At 39.7% G+C, this 15,150-nt stretch overlaps 1 protein-coding gene across 5 annotated transcripts in view; it reads left to right on the top strand.

Moving 5' to 3' along the window:
* Pkhd1 (PKHD1 ciliary IPT domain containing fibrocystin/polyductin) overlaps positions 1-15,150 on the top strand; it is a 438,845-nt gene that overhangs the window by 198,699 nt on the left and 224,996 nt on the right. For all 5 annotated transcript variants that reach the window (XM_050124099.1, XM_050124100.1, XM_050124101.1 and 2 more), the window contains exons 41-43: positions 1,912-2,037; positions 5,234-5,290; positions 6,031-6,161. In XM_050124099.1, the coding sequence (XP_049980056.1) occupies positions 1,912-2,037; positions 5,234-5,290; positions 6,031-6,161 (314 nt within the window). The remainder of the gene's footprint in view (positions 1-1,911; positions 2,038-5,233; positions 5,291-6,030; positions 6,162-15,150) is intronic.

Genomic DNA, 15,150 nt, shown 5'->3' with positions numbered 1-15,150 from the left:
GGGGGGGGTAGAATATTTAAAACTTCTAATAATTATTTTTTTTCTTGAGAAGAAATATGAAGCAAAAATTTGAACTGGTATTTCAAAAGCAAATGATTTATCTTCATTACTTTTAAGATTATCTATAAAATACATTCAGTGTTAGTTATGAGCCAATATACAGTTTTCTATATTAATCCTACCTGATTATTCCAGGGATTTATCTTCAAAAGATATTGTACCAACTGTATAGTACTCATATGATTAAAGTCATAATGGAATAATACAGTTTGCTAATATATCTTGACTGATGTAGACTATTCATCATTTTTATTCAAATTTATTAATTGTGCAAACTAATGGGTTTCTTTATAAGATCTCATTCATGCATAAAGTATACTTTGATGATCTTCAGTCTCCTAATATCACATTCCATCACCCCATTCATTTACTCTTCCTCCATGCCTTCATTCTGCTTAAATGTATTATCTCAACGAACACAGTTCATTTTTAAGACAGTCTATGGTGCATGTTATTATAAACTTAAAAGAGGAAAAACTGTCCATAATAAAAATAGGTTCATTCTTAGAGAAGCCTGTGCTAAAAATTATAACTTTAAATTTTTGTTTGTTTAAAGATAAGAAAAATAAGATTATAAATTTAATTTATAACTCAGTTCTTAGAAATGCCCAATTTGTTCTTTTTTTGTTCTTCAAGACATGATTTATCTATGTAGCCCTGGCTATCCAGGTACTCACTCTGTAGACTAGACTGCCCTTAAACTCAGAGATTTGCCTGTGTCTGTTTCCTGAGTTCTGAGATTAAAGTTGTGCACCACCACCACCTGGTCATCAATGCCCTATTTCTATGTATACAGCGGAACATACTTTTTTAGTTTTCAATAGTACATGCAAATATCAGGTTCTGTTTTATATGCATGTACATAAAGGGTGTGCATGCATACTATACACACATGCATATGATCTTCAAAAGAAGTATAAGAGAGAGAAACACATGCGCCACCTGCCTCCAGTTAATGGCAGCATTCACTGTAGCAGAGTCAAAACTCAAAATTGACCTGAGAACCAGGTTTATGCAAATACAGGGGAAGCTGCTTCAACTCTACTGAAATGAAATGACATTTAGGAAAGTGATGGCTCTGCCTCAATATCTCCATCTCTGCATCCTTCAAAAAAGAATGGTTTATGTTTTACAACCATCAACAAATAACTGTTTGCTATCAGCTACAGTTGTGCAGCACAGGATACAGTTTCTGTCAATCTTCCAGCCCATGGCACTGCTCACGTGTGTATAAAAAAGTTACTTGGGTATGGCCCGTGGGAGAGTGAGCGAGTAAACAGTCTTCCTCAGTGGTTTCTGCCTTGCCTTGCTCAGGGACAGAGTGGAAGCTGTAGAATAGAACATCCTACTTTCATCCCCAATTTCCTTGTGGCCCTAGTATGTAACATAGCAATAGAAGCTAAACTGGAACAGGAACAGTTGACAAGGTATAAACAGGAATTTCTCATCCACGAAATACTGGCCACAACTTCATATGCAAGGGTAGATTTTAAAAATCCAAGTGAAACCACATAAGGCTTTGATGGCTATCAACCATATTGTGATAAAGGCCATTGAATAGGTAGAATTTTTGATAGCCATGTGGCTTTGTGGTTTGGCCAGATTTTTCTCTTTCATGTATGGATAACACTTTCTAGCATTTATGTCTTGGATTTCAACTAGCTTTATCTTCAAGTTCTAGTGGCCTTAGTTACCCAATTTCCTGGTTTGCTTATTTCCAAAGGACAGTTTCATATTTTTGTGGAAAATGTTTTCTGGTGATGGTGGTATATCTTGTTTGGATATGGTCAACAGAATCTGAGGAGACTCTAAAGTGTGAAGAAAATCTTCACCTTATTCTTTTCCATTCAGGTTCCTATCTCCAGAGCTGTTCAATATGGGGTTCCTTCAGCAGAGGCCTTAGCATGCACAGGACCTGGGGCCTGAGGGTGGAGAATAATATATTCTACAAGATTATAGGTCATGCCCTGCTGGTGGGTAAGTACATTTGCTGGGTTAATTTACATATTCTAGAGTAGTATGGGTAGTCTTTCATAAGCATTCTTACTCATTGTTGAATTCCAAACTTATCAAATCATTGTTTTTCCGAGCATTACCTAATAGGATATAGCCCCCCCCCAACAAAAAAACAAATTTAAATTTCTCACCACCGAGTGACTTACTAAGCAGTATCAATAGGAAGTAAATCATTTGAAAATTGAATTCAAGCTAATAAGTGTCTAATAGGAGGTTTTAAAATTTACTGACATGAAATTTCCTGCAATTCCAAGTTCACACATAGTCTCAGACGCTCAGACTTGAATGATGTTGGCTGAAGATTTTAAAATCTAATTTGTGCGTAAAAGGCTTCTGTTGTAGGCTGGGACTACAGTTTCCGACCCGGCAGACTGTGCACTAGTGTCTGCCACTCTCCTTTAAGGTCATGACCAAACCCCAGAATTGTCCTTAGATAATTAGAAGTCCCAATCAGCAACACATCACTCCCAGAAAGCAATCCAGAAGTTTTAGCTGGGCTAAAGAGTGCCCTTTTAGTGATTTCCACCCCAACTGATTTCAGCAAAGCGATCCTCATCATTTTCGCTTCTTCCTCTGTGCTGTCACGAGGCAGGAGCTACTTTATTTTATTCTTCTCAAAGATCAGTATTTCTTCTGCCACATGGCTTTTGCATAATTTTTTTTCCTCTCCGATCATGTCAGTTACTCTTTTGGAACATTCTTTGTCCCCTACATCTCCAGGCTAGAACTTGTCAACTTAAAACTCGATGTCGCCTTCTGTTTCCTCTTGTTTTACAGCTAGGTTTTGTGAGACACTGTCTTCTTGGCATTCGTATTGATAATTTGTTGTAGGCTGGGTACCTGAAAAAGATGAATTAATAAGCAGTCTCTGATTGTGTCACAACATAAAAGCAAACTAAAGATTTTTGTAGAAAGTAAGGCTATTACTATAATTGTTAGTGTTTTATTTTTAAATGAGGCCTGTGGTGTGATCCAGGGAAAGTGTATGATTCATGTAAGAGCAATCTTTTGAGATAAAAGGCTGAAAACGTTTTAATCCCAAAAGAGATGTTTTTTTGGGGGGGGGCTATGGATCTTACGAACTCACATAAAAACAAACTCCATCTTGAAGGCAAAGAGCAGATACATGAAGTCATCAGCCACACAAAATCTTTTGGCGAGAGAAGTGTGGCTACAGAAATCAAGCCAACAGGTACAGGCTTGACTGTGTTCTTAATTTTCTCTGTGAAAGTCTATGACTGCAAGCAGAGATTTGGGATGGCATCCTAACAATATGATTTTAGTATAAAATAATACTGAATAGGCAATAAAAATACCTGTAGGAGGAATTCAGCCTTGGTTATTGTGGATTATTGACTCTTGACATCCCTTGTAATCAAGGGAATTAAAATAATTGATTCACTATAAAATTCTGTCATACCTAAAACAATCACAGGTTCAGAGCCATTAAATGACATGGCAGTCTCAGATAGAATAAAGTCCTAGTAATGAGGGGTTCTGTGGCACTGTTTATGCAGTAGTGATCCAGCCTAAATGAGTAATCCCTTTTGTGCCTCATGGTTGGGACATTTGATGTTTTCTAGTCCTTTCTCATTGAGGTTGTCACTGCCTCATCCTGTCCAGCATGTCCCTTCAGAGCATGTCCGCTCTTCTAGAAAAATCAATCCATCCAACTTGATAGCCAGGCTCAGTTGGGCACAAGCTGTGTGGCTTTTCATTCTTATATTTTTTTTATTAAATTTATTCATTGGGAATTTATGTACACATTTAAGGTTATCTGGTTGTTCCCATTTTCCACCCACCTCTTTATCCTCCCTGTTTCCTACACTCCAAGTTTCCTTCTCACATTTGTCTATTTTTTGTGACCCAATGAGTTCAATCAGGGCCGTCTGTCTGGTTTGGACAATGAAGCTAGTTACTTAGAATTCATCTAAGAATTAATATTAAAGGCCTATTCTGTTGCAGGATATTTGATCATGCTATGAACCCTGAGATTGTGTTATTGACTGGAAAAGCCTGTTTCTAGTTATGGGTGTGGCTCGACCCTAGTACACACCTTTGTTTAATCCAAGAACTTTCTGCTTGGATATTATAAATAGGATTAAATAAAGTCAACCATAGGTCGAGAGGCAGAACAAACAACCAGTTGATAGGGAGTGAACATAAGATCATTAAAAATGATTATAGAGGGAATCAGAAGGATGGATAGAGAGATGCATAGGAAATAGAAGGGAGACACATGAAGTTTGAGGAGGTTCTTTTGAAATGGCATAGTGTTGTGGAATATTTACTTAACTATGCAAAGATGTGTTGTATTTATTTAACTATATACAGCTGTGTTGCATTTGTTTATGTTATAGAATATTTGTTTAGCTATGTAAAAGTGTGTTGCATTCGTTTAATTACCTAAATATGTGTTACTGTTTTTCCTTGCCTGCCTAAGGCACCTGACTGCTCTAATAAAAAGCTTAATGACCAATAGCAAGGGAGGAGGTATAGGCAGGACTTCTGTGCAGGGAGAGTAAGTAAGAGGAGGCATTTAGGCTGAGGGGAAGAGAGAAAAAGAGACACCAGAAGCCAGTCAGCCAAATACAGAAGAAACCTGAAAGTAGGACATACAGAATAAAAGAAAAGTAAAAAGCCCAGAGACAAAATGTAGACGAACAGAAACAGGTTAAATTAAGTTAAAAGAGCTAGAGTAGAGCGAGCCTAAGCTTATTATTAATTATGAATTAATTTTAATTAATAATAAGTCTCCATATCTTTATTTGAAAGTTTATTGGCATCCTAAAGAAAATGTCAGCTACAGTTTAGGAAAGGCAAAAGGCTTCTAAGATGTGGTCTGAGGAAGAAGGTCAGCTAGGTGCTTTCTCTGCCTGAGCAAGCAGACTTTTACCCTAGCATCTGGCTTATGAGACTTTATTGGTAAAATTGAGTGATGGAGATTTTTGTTAAAAACATCACTATTACTATTATTATTTATATTTAAAGAAACTTCAGCTCCACAGGATGCTAAGACTCATAGTTGATACAATATGTATCTCTTTCTCTGCATCATAGATAAAAGTTGTCCAAAAAAAGTAATCATGTTTTATTTTTCTCTTGCTTTCCTGAATTATATCAAATATGCAAAATTAATATAATCTTCTGTTCTCAGGGACCTATATGGACAGAAAGTTTATGACTAGTGAGACTATTATTGGAAGAAAAAATGGTAAATATGTAACTTTATTTTATTCTGAATCTGTCATAGTTCACCTTTGGTTGTTATAATTTATAGGCAAATATGAAATGTTGTTGATTGCAAATTTGTTGAGCATACTCTTTGTATATTATATATACTATTTTACTATATATATAAATATTGTATTAATTCTTTGAGAATTTTATGCAGTATATTTTGAACTATGTTCATCCCTCCACTTCCTGCTTTCAGCTTTCTTATCCCTTCCCACTCAACTTTGAGAAGACTTCTGTGTCTTTCTTTTATTCTCATCAAACCCAGTACTACTCTTGCTAAAGTGATAGAGTATTAAAATGATTTCTGATAGCTTATTGCTCTACCCATAGATTAGAACATCTCTCAATCATATACAAAGATATATGTTTTTAAAAAATATTTTAATTTATGAATATGTGTGCAGGTGTCTATAGAGCTCAGAAGAGGAATCAGATTTACCCATCATGCTAGATGTTTGAACTATAGGAGGTTGTGAACTGTCCAGTATGAGTACTGGAAACTGAACTTTGGTTCTTTTCAAGAATAGATTATTCTTATAGATATTGATGTATCACTAATACCATCTTTATAATATCTATTGATATTTAAGATAATGTTGTACATAATATGCATATATATGAAATATAGTCTACATTAACGGAGTCAAAGAGTATTGAGTTATTTAAATCTTAATTGTGAATCCCCTGTATTTGGTTTATTTTTTTTTTAATTAGATTGGCGGGAACAGGGAAGTACAATAAGAAACAATGTGATCATCAGTGTTTCTGGGGCTGAAGGACTGTCCAATCCTGAAATGCTGGCACCTGCTGGCATCTACACCTTCAGTCCCACCAATGTGATAGAGGTAAGAGCTTCCTTTCTACCAGGAGAGGCTAAGCTGATGGTGCACGACATCTCTTCTAACAGTTTACAGTAGCATCAAATATTTGATTTTGGCTGCTCACTCTGATTAGTATTAAAACATTTGTTTATGATTTTTGTGTTAGATGAGAAATTTCACAATTGTTCTCAGAATTCCTATGACAGCTCTTTAGTATAATAAATAAGACCAACGAGTGGTATTCTGGTTATCCAAACTGAAGCATCTTGTTTTGGATCTTTTGGTTCTGAAGTCAATGATTTATCAAATCACCTGTAGCCTATCATATTAAGTTGACCATATTCTTGCCAAAAGAGGATTTTACATTGAATCAGGATGCATATAAGACATAACGTTTCAGGAGCATGATCTTAATTGTTATTCCATGATTTGGTGTAACTTAATGTAGTGAAATTATAGCCACATGGTGAAATAAGTTTTTCTGTTTACCATTAGATTTGTGAGTGAGGAGTTGCACTACAATAGTGGAAGGCCGTTTAATTTCTCCTTTATTAGTTATTGTATCCCTTGGTCTACCTCCAGCAGGGGTTAAAACCCTCCCTTTCCCAGGATGCTACTCTGGGCATCTGTGGACACATGTCTCCACAGATCCTCCACTGCTATAGTATTCTGACGTCTATGCCCAGTTTCTGAGGAACACACAGGGAAAACTTCTCTTAATTACGTTCAGTTGAGTAATCCCCAATAAAAGTATGGTCCTCTGCTCAACGCTCCTTACACTTTTAATTGTGTCTTCCCAAAGCACGGCACTTACACACCATTTTAGGTGCCTAATAGGGGTGGCTAATAGGCCAGTGATAAACAGAGGCAGAATTTCATGGATCATCAGAAACCAAACTCTAGACAAGTTGCGTTTAACTTTTTGGCCACGGCAGGCTTGTTGAACAGTTAGGAAGCCAGCTGTGGGGCCTAGAGTTCTTTTTTTCTAAGACTTGCTTGAAGCATCTTGACAAAAGCAGTCAAGGTTTCCCAGCTCATCCCATGTGATGCTGAAACAACCTTAGCTCCTGGGGTAGGTGGCATATTCCCTGACTAGAAGAAAAGTTGACCCATCTTACATCCTTCATACTAGCATACCGGCCTGGAAAGTAGAGACCTGTAGACTATCGTACCTATGTGAGAAGAACCTGGGTGAATGGTTCCTCTATTAACATGGAGGTCATGGAATGATATCAATATGAGTATATTTCATGGGTGTGATCATATTGATTGAGCAAAATCTCCACTTAAACTTGTAGAAGATCACCGAATCTCTCAGTGTAGGCATTCAACCTAGAAAGCAGACCTAGTCGGCAACAGAAAAATGAAGCTGAAGCCAGTCCTTTGTTTCCTTCTCAGATGCCTTCCATTTTGATCTATCTGTTTGCTTGTTTTTCCTTTTGGGAATATTTTTGTTTAACAAATGTATATATATTTCACAAATATATGTACATCATATTTATATATGATATGAATACATATACATAATGTACACTATATATTTATGCAAATAGAGTTGCATTAAAGGGAAATAGAGGATAAGTTCTAAGATCCTCAAGTCATTTGAGGAGGAGTTGCATTTGTGCACCACTACACTCCCTGTGGATGCCAGGAATCTGAGCTTGGCTCCTTCCTCTTGCACTCACTGAGACTACTCTGAACCTTTACATTTTTAATTTACAGATAATTTCAGACTCATAAGAAGTTTCAGAGAGTTCTCCTGTTCCTTTTACCCAAGTTCTTCCCATAATGTATCTTTGATCACTGAATGATATCAAAATGGGTACATTACACTGATGTACTATTTATTAATAGTAATTAACGGTGTACTCAATATTAATTGAGCAAAACCCCTCACTGAGACTTGAGGAAGGTTACCTTGTCTTTCAGTATGGACATTCAACCTAGTAAGCACACTCACTCTCTTTCCACATATGAGCCTGCCTTTGACATCTTGACCTAGTGTATGGGAAAGATATTTTTAAGTTTGGACAATGGTTTGTGGTGTTATGTTATTCTTGACTTGTTCCAGACATTGAACCAGATTCTTTGTCACAGCGTAGAGAGTTCATCTTCACACCCAGGTGGACACCAGCTTCCTCACCTTCAACTCTGCATAGTACAAAGGGATTTTTTGGGGGAGTTCTTTTTGGTTTTCATACCTGCAATTGGTCTGCTGTCACTCTACCAAGGCTTGGGTGAATCAAATAAAAGTCAGTTTCTCTGAAAATCAAATCTGAGCCCTGTGCCTTCTCATCAGTGAGAATGTTTGCAGTGTCTTGCTGGAGTCTACAGGGGCATGACCATCTTTATTCACTCCTCTGTGAAACATTGACTTGTTTCCTAAAAGCACATTGGTGGCCTTCTCTTTATGCATTGCCATAGCTTTTGCTCTCTGTGCTAGGCCTGCCTTTCTCAACAGCAATGACATCAGCAGCCAGTCTTCAATTTCTTTCACGCAGATTCCTTCTATCTGACATCATATTCATGAACCCACTATTCCCAGACTCTCCTGCTGGAGTGATTATTCTCAGGCATCAGGGGACAGTTCACTCCCAGTGCTTCAGAGTGTCCTATATTCACAGAGATATTAGAATCTTCCTATGAGCATGGTCCTATTCAGGAAAGCACAAGGAAGAAGGAGCCTGTTGGTGACATCCATTTGATTTGGGGGAAATTTGTTCTAGTTTGTGAATCAATTTTATAAGGAATTCTGTTTTAAAGGACCCAACCTCAGTTCTCTGGCTTTCCCCAACTCAATAGGTAATGCATATTTAAGAGCTGCCTGAAGGGTTAACTCACCCCTTCCATCTTTTTTTCTTCTACTGACTGCAGATATACACCTCAAGGAGCTGGCTTTCTTGAGCAATTCATTCTCTCTGGAATTTCTCTTGCTTGAATGTCCATAACACATTGACTTCCGCAAAGAATTGATTTCCACACAAAATTCCCTGCTTGCCTTAAACCCTTTCCTGCAGGCCTCTGGCTGCCTGCATAAGTGTGTGGTTTCTTCACGAATCCTTTGTAGAGTACCCAATTGGAATTGAGAGGAAGGGTGGGCGGTAACGTGAGCTGACTGCTGATGCCCTTCTTTTATAAGAAAAGTGAGTCTTCCGGGCAAACATTGGACTAAAGCTGCCACATCCCTTCTCACTGTAAATGTACTGGGACACTGTTTGCGTGTGTTACTCAGATGTTCCTTAAATTCTAATAGAACTGAGGCAGGTTCTATTAGAATTTAACACTTTTGTTTGTTGAACACGTATGCTTTCTGAGCACTGGTGATGAGCCTGGGTGTAGCCTCTGGAATATCTTTCTGAACTTTTGGAACATTCTCCCTTCTCATCAAGTCTTGGTAATGAGTTGGCATACATGACAATGAAATGGATGTGTGTGTTAAATTAATGTTGTCATTGTCAGCCTGTGGCGTACTTCTCATTATTTGCAGTGCTTGAAGAGAAGGTGGGTGTTTAAGAGTTATCTGTATTTGTGTGTGTGTGTGTGTGCTTACACACATGTGCACTATATCAAAAGAATGTCGAGTCTGACAACTTGTATCATTCCGAACTTCAGAGGAAATGTTTTCTATTTTTTGCCATTTAATATAATGTTGATGTGTACATGTGTGCCTGTTTGTGTGTATGTGTGCATGTGTATGTGTGCGCGCACGTGTGTATGTGTGTGTGTGTGTGTGTGTGTGCATATGTGTATAAACCAAATGTTGATGTCAGGTGTCTTCTTCAGTAGATATCAAACCAATTTTTAAAAATTACATTTTATTTATTTATTTGTGTGTGTGTATGTGTGCACGCATATAACATGACCCACAAGTGAAAGCCAGAAGACAACTTGTGGGATTTGGTTTTCTCCTACCATATATGCTCAGGGGCCAAACTCAGGGCAACTTTATAAGCTGAGCCATCTTTCTGGCCCTCTGCGTTATTTGTTGATGTAGGGTATCACTGATTGCAGAGCTCACCCATTCAGTTGAGACTTTGCCAACAAACCCCACAGAACCTCTTGACTCTATCTACAGCTCTGAGAAAACAGACAGAAATGAGTGGCTACTTAGGGCTCTTTACACGGATGTTGGGATTCTCAACTTCTCTCCTCATGTTTGCCTGGAAGCACTCTATTAACTGAGTCATATCCCTGTCCCTAGAGATGTTTTCTTTGACTCCCAGTTCTTAGGTATAGCTGAATCATCAGTTTGGGTTATAGGTGTGCTCTTACTTGTTGTAGGCGCAGACACTAGATAATCTGGAAGATGGAGATTCACATGGTATTGGCTGGGGAAGGTTTCTTCTTGTCATCATGATAGGGAATAAGCACTATGTTATGCCTTTGTTTTGGACAGATATACTGAGCACTTATATTCATCCTCTTGGAGATAAAGATTCTTCCTGAGGCTGAGAATGACTATTGCACACTCTGTTCCTTTTTTAGCACAGTATTGAGATAGCTAAGTAATACCCTTTTTGAGAATGCTTAGTGCCAGGTTTGATTATTTTGAAACTACCTTCCATGTGAATACCACTAAAACATTCCTCATTATAATTAATTGCATTTTTATATTTAGCATAAAAATATGGAATTCCACAAAATGTAAGATATTAAGAGGTGGATTTAATTTACGCTTATGACACCTGGTATTTCTCCACAGTGGTAATGACACCTGGTATTTCTCCACAGTGGTACTCATGGTAGATTGTTATAGGTTTCTTCTATGTAGCAGTGTTTTAAACACCAACGGTGCTTTCCTCTGCCCTGTGAATTGTGCTAACAGTAACTGTTTCCAGATATTTCCACATTTCCCAGGAAAGAAAATTATTCTTGGTTTAGATTCTTTGGACTGTGATTCCCTAAGAACATTAATGTCTTAGAGAAGGCCCCAAGTTCCTGAAGTCCTGTGGCCTCTTGAATAGTAATTCAACTTCATACACCACAGCGTCCAGATATTCCTAAGTGACATTTCCTGAGGGCCATGTGGTAACTGAGGAGATATGATTAGACTTGTGAATGACCTCGGGGAACAGAAGAACTGTTTGGAATCCCAAATCATGACACTTAGTAGAGAACAGGCCAACTTGTCCACTCGGGAAGAAAACATTCTGTAACTGAATAACAACAAGGAAAGACTATTCACAAGCACCCAGGGTAAAAAGCCTTGGGGGCCCACAGTAAATACTGAGCTAAAGTTAAGTAAACAGCAGGATGATTGTGTCAGCATGGGTTGGCCCTGCACTGGGTCCTGTGGGTCAGTCAGCCTTTCGGACTCAGGACAGCTCTAGCCCTGACTCACACTTCAACAGCCTGAAGGCCTCTGAGGCAGGAACATTCTTTCACCCTTATTGATGTAAAAGCTTTTCCCATTTGTCTTCATGGATTTTGGACATGTGTTTTGTGGCACATGGGCACATCCAGAGAATAGGATTTTCAAATTCTACCTTCTGTAGAGAATGCTGCTACATGTCATCTGTCAGTGTGCCACCTCGATTCAAAGTCTAATAAGATCCCAAATCATTCTTTAATTTATAATTAAAGTCAATGAAAACATTGCTAAAGAATGAGTGAAACCATGGGACAAAGTGATTTTATTCAATCTAAGGAAAATAGAAATAGCTACCAGTGCAATAGAATACCACAAGGACGATGAGGGTTCTCAAATATCAGCATTAAAAGGTCAAAATAGGACTGCAGAGATGATTCAGTGAAAGTGACATTTAGTTTTTTTGTCAACTTGACCCAAGCTAGTGTCGTTTGGGAAGAGGGAATCTCAACTGAGAATAGATCAATCTAGGATTGGCTGGTGAACAAGCTCATGAAGCCATTTTCTTGATTAGTGGTTGATGTGGGAGAACATAGCCTACTGTGGGTGGTGCCCTCCCTAGGTAGATGGTCATGGAAGGTATAAGAAAGGTAGCTGATGATGGCTGCTATTCCATCCCTAGAAGACCGCTAACCTACTCTAGGGTAGATTTTCTTTTGTTGCATTCTCCCTATGGAGGAAAACGCACAACTGCTGTCACACTTTGAATAGAGTGGTGGTTCCATTCTGCAGCCCCACCAACAGCATGTGACAGTCCTGATTTCTCCACCATGCTTTTAGCTATCTTGTTAGGCTCATGTATTGTTTCACTGTTGCTTTGACTTTGCCTTCTCTTGATCCCTACTGACACTGGCTGTATTTTCCTATATTTATTGGCTATTTTATATATCTTTTAGAGAAATACATATTGGTCTTTTGCTCATTTTTAAAGTTCTTTTTATTATTTAAAACAGTCTTTTAAATTTAAATACATTTTGTTCATATTTCTTCTTCCCCCAAGCCCTTTCAGGTCCTCTTCCTCTCCATACCCACCCAACTTCAAGTTCTTTCTCAAAAAACAAACAACAAACCAATAAAACAACAACCCCCACACAAAGAAAACAAAATAGACCATCCCTTCCAAAAAAACCTCACCAAACAGTGACCAAGTAAAAGCCCATACACAAGAAACTCTGGGTTCCTTTATATGTTGCTGAAGTACTCCTGATATGAGGCCTACTCTTGAATAATTGCTATACCTAGTGTCTTCCACTGGAGAAGACTGACTTTCTCTCTCCCAACAGGTATAAATGCCACTTTAGAGTGAATTCTCCGGTCCTCACAATGTGCACTTGAGGCTATATTATTTACAGTGAAGGCATTCTGGGATTCCTTGGTATTATACTAGCCAACACCTGGTCACCTCCCAGATAATAGGAGATAACTTATTTGAGCCTGTATCCTTGTATCAAGAACAGAAGTTTGTTTTGTAACATAGATTTATCAGGTAGGCTTGGATATCCTGTACTAGTACAAAGCTCTCGAACTGAGAAAAGCAAGGATATACACATATGTTGGAAGTACAGTTTGATCAAGTATAATTAAATCAACTATTCATTCTTCCTACTGATAGTGCCACCTCAGGGAATCAACTTGACAGGCCCTAGCTTTTAATCCAAGTGACAACGAGACCCAGGTGCTGCCTAGGATCGTGTCTAGGACCATTGTCTTATAGCAGCTGAGATCTATGTTGATGTTCATGGCCCATGTGGCCGCAAAAGGCCACTTGAATTCTGGGGTCTGGGCCACAACCCGTGACCTTGTTAATGTCCAGTGGCCATGATGCTGCCATAACCATCCTGGACTGAGTGGCTGGGGTTACCTCCTGGAACTAGAATGTCAACCAAGCTGAGCTGCAGCCTGGTGCCATGTCTGAGTCCATGGCTTAGCTGCACCTGGGATCTGTGTTAAAGTTTGTTACCAAGGTTGCCACTAGGTGCCACACAGATGCCCAGGATCTGGGCCAGAGCCTGAGGCTTGTTTGGAGTCTGATGGCCATGCCACAGCAGGGACCATACAGATATGGGTGTCCTGTGGTGCCACCCGGTACCATGGTGTGATATTAGTCAGGCTATTGCTGAGGGCCATGTCTGGGTTTGTGACCCTGTAGTGGCCGGGGTCCAGATTGATGTACATGGCTTCTGTTGTCACCAAGTGCCATGAGGATGCCCAGGGTCAGATCAGTCACCTGAGTTGGTGTACCAAAGCCAGGATGCATCCAGATCTGAGTGACCTGTCGGTCAATGTCATGGTGACATCTGGGCCAGAGCTGTAGCTGGAAGCCATGTCATGATCCATGGCCTTCATGTAGCCAGGGTCTATGCTGATATTTGAGGCTCCTGTTACCATCAAAGGCCACATAGACACATAAGATTGAAGACCATGTTTTCCACACTGCTGCTGGGACCTGTGCTGACCTTGAATGGTCTATACTGCTACCTGGGGTAGCACATGGTCACATCCAGACCTAGTGCTGTGAAGGACCACATCTGTGTTTGGGGCTCTACCACAGCTGGGGTCTTTGCTGAAGTCCAAGTACCGTATTGCCATCAAAGGTCACACAGATGCCCAGGGTTGGGGCTGCAACCTGAGGAGTTGGTGGTGTCTGCTGGCCACGTGGCTGCCAGAACCATCCTGACCTAAGTGGCTAGTTCTTCTACTCAGATTCAGGATGTCCTACAGGGCCAGGTAGCTACTGAGGACCATGGCTGGGTTTGTGATCCAGCTGCAGGTTGCATCTGTGTTGATGTCTGTGGCCTGCGTCACTCAGGAGGCCTTAGGAACCATGCCAGAAGAAGTCAGAGGACTGAGTGGTCCCTTTAATTCTCTGTCCTTGGGAAAGCTGGCCTTACCTCTCACTGGATACTACAACAAGCAAACTGGCCCCTGAACTCCAGAGAGATAGCCTTATCCCTTACTATGGGGAGAGTAAACTTACGCTGAGGGTATGGACATAGGTGAGCTGACTCCACCCCCTCACCTGAGGCAGGTTGCCCTGGTATCCCAGACTGATTCACTTGGCTATCACACAGATATACAGCAGGGTCTTATGTTGACCCACCTTGGCATCTACTCCAACTAGGACCCGCTGGAGCTCATGAAGGGACTGATATTATGAAACAATAACTGCAGCATGTCTAAGACTCAGGGCAACAAAATTGTCCCAGATGAGTTCCAGGAGGATTCAGTGATGACGATATACTGGACACTAGAAGCCTTGATCCAGACCAGGGACTCATTGCAAGAAACATTTGCTAGTAAAGCTTATAGGACAAAGGGTATATACTGTGTGATACACCCCTGTTCCCAAAGCCACCAGGATGAATGAAGATGTATTGGAGAGAGGGAAAAGAAGCAGAAGCAAAGAGGGTTTTTTTGTTTTTCTTTATTTTGTTCTTGTTTTTGTGTGCATGTTTGCTTGCTTTTTTTATTGTTTAACATTTTTTTAATTGAGAATAAGAAAAAAAAGTTTCCACCGCCTCCCAGCCTCCCATTTCCCTCCCCCTCCCTCTACCCCCACTCTTCTCCCCCTCCCCCACTCTTTTCCCCCTCCTCCCACTCCTCTCCCCCTCCCTCTCCAATCCGAAGAGCAGTCATGGTTCCCTG

Source organism: Alexandromys fortis, unplaced genomic scaffold (assembly GCF_014885135.2).
Source record: "Alexandromys fortis isolate MF-2015 unplaced genomic scaffold, M_Fortis_MF-2015_v1.1 scaffold_207, whole genome shotgun sequence".
NCBI lineage: Eukaryota > Metazoa > Chordata > Mammalia > Rodentia > Cricetidae > Alexandromys > Alexandromys fortis.
Note: the sequence above shows the minus strand (reverse complement) of the source record. Positions and strands in the feature narration are given on the sequence as shown.